Source organism: Diaphorina citri, unplaced genomic scaffold (assembly GCF_000475195.1).
Source record: "Diaphorina citri unplaced genomic scaffold, Diaci psyllid genome assembly version 1.1 scaffold16931, whole genome shotgun sequence".
Classification (NCBI taxonomy): Eukaryota; Metazoa; Arthropoda; class Insecta; order Hemiptera; family Psyllidae; genus Diaphorina; species Diaphorina citri.
Window position 1 is genome coordinate 6,380 of NW_007394288.1, and position 4,621 is coordinate 11,000.

The 4,621-nt window shown below is 45.0% G+C and overlaps 1 protein-coding gene across 1 annotated transcript; it reads right to left on the bottom strand.

Moving 5' to 3' along the window:
- Positions 1-3,065: 3,065 nt before the first annotated feature.
- On the bottom strand, positions 3,066-4,615 carry LOC103523184. The gene is made up of 2 exons (XM_008488252.2): positions 4,553-4,615; positions 3,066-3,856 (listed from the first exon to the last, which is right to left on the bottom strand). Exon 2 carries the CDS (start codon positions 3,636-3,638, stop codon positions 3,066-3,068), a length of 573 nt encoding a protein of 190 aa, XP_008486474.1. The 5' UTR covers positions 3,639-3,856; positions 4,553-4,615.
- Between the last annotated feature and the right edge of the window lie 6 nt (positions 4,616-4,621).

Sequence of the window (4,621 nt, forward strand, 5' to 3'; positions counted from 1 at the left end):
TTTCTCCAGTTGGAAGGACCTTGACCTTAAGTCAGTGAGGCTGTTCAAGATTTGGGTTAAGGAGACGGCTAGACTGTTACGACCGGATCACGGAGCAGGCAGAAGGGGTTGGGCCTGTGAGCTTCGGACGGTGTACAGAAAGTCACTGTTGCAGTTCCACACCAGTTTGTTGTTCCGGACCTACGGGGCGGCAGAGGAAGTACTTGCGACGGTTGTTGCAATAGGACGCGCGGAGAGAAGGCAGTTTACACTCAGCCCTGCTGATGCGGTAGCACCGATAATTAGTGGGCTACTGGAGTGAGTGTTTGTCTACCGCCACCTTTGTGACTTTTAGCCGCCTGGAAGCTAAAAACCATCGCACTGACTGACAAGAAAAAACGGTACCTCGAAACAAGGCCCGGAGCAAGGGAATATAAAAGAGTATCTCACCTCTCTCAAAAGGTTAAGCTTTGTAAACGTCGAGCACAGGCCTCACTGTTCGACCAGATGACCCGAGTCGACTCATCCTCTCCACAGCGGCCGCGCACTACAGTTAATAAAAAATTCCCCACCTTAAAACAGGTTTTTCCCCATTTCTTGTGTGTCTATATCGGTTTTTGATCCATCAACTTTTCAAAGGAGTTTCTTGAACCCCTACCCTTCGGAAATGGGTGGGCCTGACCTCAGTACAATGACAAGTACAAATAGTTGTAAACGCACAATTGAGTATAATTCAAAACAACAATATATTTACGGTTGGAATTTTAAACAAGGATGACCTTGAGCTTGAGGGGAACTAAAATTCTTTGGTTTCAACATGGAGTCTTGGTGAGTCGTTCTGCTGATACAAACCCTGTGAAATCACATACCAAAAATAATATTCGAGTAAGTATACACAGACTAAGGTCCATATGAGGATACTAGAGAGACGATGTGTAAGAGGAGGTGCGACCAGCATAAGTAAAAGGAGCGGAAATTCCTCTCCGGATGTAAAGGGGAGTCTTGGAAGGGCCCGATCACCGGGATGACAACACAATGCCCACGCGCGACAATAAGGTGAGGTACATAGGCACACCATGAAATATAAAGAGCCACGGGTCATGTGCGTAAACACCCCCGACCCTACAAAGGTTAGATAAACAGCCGGAGTAATTAGTGAGAAACTGGCACCTGCCAACAACCTATTAGAAGTCCATTCAACCAGTATTAACTGAAATTGTTTTGGTGTGGACCGGACCCTTGGTACTTTGGTGCGTTATATATTGATAGGGCTTGTTTCGAGGGGACGTCTGTGTGTCATTACAAAAACACGCCTACACAGAAGACGGGCAGAGGGATTTGAGACTATACATGTGTAAAAACTTCAGAAAGTAATCTTGTCTTCTATTTTTAATTGAAAAACTAGAATATGTCCAATCAAAAAACCTTCAAAACTAAAACCTAAAAAAGTGATGAAAGAATGTATGCCTTAGCTGTTAATGAATTAGTAAAAAAAAAAATGGAGTAAACGTTGATGAGGTATAGAGAGGTCCTGCTATGAGACTCCTTGCAGTTGGTTATAGATTCCACTAGAAGGAGCATAAGGGGGTGAAGGACAGGACCCGCTTCCAGACTACTATCAACCGGTTGTGGATAACCGTGGAGTTGGAAAGCGGTTAAGCATTCCGATTGGGCAGACCATCGCAGTGTAGACCCGACCGCGCATAGTATTGCATCTTAGATAGATCTGTTACTGTTAACGGACCATTGTCCTCTCGCATCCAAGTTTAGGGTCGGCTCCATATCTTAAAATTAGTCAGGTTTTCATCTAAACTCTTAAACTGGTGTTATGATCATCATGGGAAAAGAAAAGGATACATCCGTTCTTAGACTGGACATACCGGACGGTGCCTCGGAACATGAGGGCGTAGGTTAGATCTCGTAGCACTCATGTTCCACAAGAGTCGCCACAAGTGGTCCTCAATTTGGAGGTAGACACGGACAAAGGTGACTCCTTCTGCTACAACTCCTTCCTCTCTCATCGCCACCTGTACACGTCTGTCGCCTCTACACGAGCCAACAGTGCGGGACAAGTTCTAGATTTACGCTTGTCGTGTTCCATTTTTCCTGATTCGCATAAAAACAGAACACTACAAAAAAAAAAAAAAAAAAAAACATGTCTAAAACGCTTCAAGATTTGGGGGGTATACCTCAAATTAAAATTTTTATTATTAGGTTAACCAAAATAACTTTGTAAAGGCATACTGGTGATCGCGCAGTATGTTTATTCTACCAAGTAATTTTTACAGAACATTGAAGTAACGTCTGATATCTGAGTGTGAACCTTTGGAAGGGGATGCATCCAATTCATAGTTCAATACTATTATTTGAAAGCATGCAAAAAGGTAATATGTATTTAGCTGAAGGACGGATGTCCCGTGTTTTCGGCCCAGTTGGTCTAGTCGAAAAGCCCGCATTATCCCTCCCCGCTACAAAGCCGGAGGACCCCAGAGTTGCCCGCTGGCCCTTCTGCTGTTGTAAGTTGTTACGAGTGACCTTCGGTAGTTTGGCTGGAGCCTTTGCGAATGCAGTACTTGGTATCGTAAGGCTCTGTCGTACCTAGACCACTCCAGTTGAAGAATAAATGAAAGGCACAGACCGATATGAACTAAAGAGTTACTAGACAGTCGATAACACTGCAAGTAAACGCAGTTTTCCGATTTGTATTCATTGTAGAGAGGGTTGTTTGTTGTTGCCTCCTCCGCAATGAATACAGATTTGGGAAAACGTGCGGTTACTTGCAGGTTATCGACGTCGTTTAGTAACTTCTTTAGTTCGATATCGGTCTGTGACTTTCATTTATTCAACAAAAAATTCAAATGGAGTAGGTCGTAGGTACGACAGAGCTAGCCGGATACCAAGTAACTGCATTCGCAAAGTGGCTCCAGCAAACTACCGAGAAGAGGAGGAGGAGGGGCCGAGGCAACTCTTGGTCCTCACGGCTTTGTAAGCGGGGAGGATGCGGCTTCGACTGACCAACTGCGGCCGAAACACGGGGACATACTAGTTCCTTCAGCTAAATACATATTACGCTTTTGCAATGCTTTTCAAATATAGATGAAACTATGAGATCTGGCAGTCGAAGAGGCTGTCTGTGCAGAATTGTCAGTTCCAGTACCGCTGTCCATCTTGTCAGTTCTGGGCGAATCCAATAACCTTGCAGACTTGTCCGTTCCAGAAACGCCGTCAATATTGAGAGATTTGGATGCAGGAGACTTGGCCGATCTCAAAGAATTGTCATTAGAAATGTTCATTTCAGATTTGGATACGGAGGAATCCACGGATCTTCTAGATTTCTTTGTTCCTGCACTACCATCGATGTTCTCATTGTAAAATCCAGAGACTTCTGGCCTTGCAGAATTGCGAATTCCAGATCCACTTCCATCATTCAGAGCTCTTGACAATTCTGATCGCACAGGATCGCCCCTTCCAAGGTCATTCCCAGACACTGGCAAGGCCATTGACCTGAGCGGGAGTCGAACCCCCAGCTCGACCCCACCTATCATGGAGCCAGTCGTGCGGTGCGCGATGTCTAGCGGCTGCATCTCCAACTTGCCCGCATATTGGCGGAAACTGTTGACAATCCACCGGTTCAAATCCCGATCCGACACGTTAAACATAATATCGTGGGATGCCACAGGGAGCTGTGCTGGGACCTCGGGGTAAGAAGTACACAGTTGAGCCCCGCTTTGACAAGAGCATGATCCGTAGGAGATATTAGAACTTCGGGGAGTGAAAAAGGAGTGGGGTTTGTCGTCGGACTGTTTTGAAGGACAGGTCAGGTCGAGCTCTCGTGTTTGGAAGGGGGGCGGATCTTTGATGCATAGCGTGCCTAGACCTAAACAAACAGATAAGAGTACACGCAATTTAGGTCAGTCGCTCACTATCAGGTAGACCTGACAGGTGGGCCTGATTAGGTGTACCGGTCTACCTGATAGTGAGTGGCTGGCCTTAGAAATATTGACGAGAAATGTGAAACTTTTAGGTTTAGGTACATCATGTGGCAGACGTTTGAAGTTGAATGACAAGTCTGTTTAAAGACAACAATTTTTGTGGGTAGTTAAATCAAGGTTGATTAAATTGTTGTGGTTCTATCAGCCTCATGGAAACAAAGAACAGGTTAAATCCCAACTATTTGTGATTGTGATAGCTATATCCTGACATTTCCTTGGTGGGTAGCTGTTACTACAGACGTCACACACAAAAAGCCCACTCTGAAGCTTAGGTGTAAGTACAAACAGTCCTAAAGTTTTGGGTTAAGCTTATTCAAATCTAAGGTCAGCCACTCACTATCAGGTAGATTTGACGACAGGTAGTCCTGATGACAGGTACACCTGACACCTAATGAGCACAGGTAGTACCTGTTAGTGAGTGGCTGACATAATACAGATAACTTGATAAAATAATAAAAGGGAAACATTGAAAATTGGGCGGACAGGAGCAAACTCTACGTACCGATAGGACCCACATAACTTGATAAAATAATAAAAGGGAAACATTGAAAATTGGGTGGACAGGAGCAAAATCTACGTACCGATAGGACCCAGAATCTCCTTCTCATATTCCCCTGCCCAGGGGCTCCCTCCAGGGTTGGTCTTGAGGA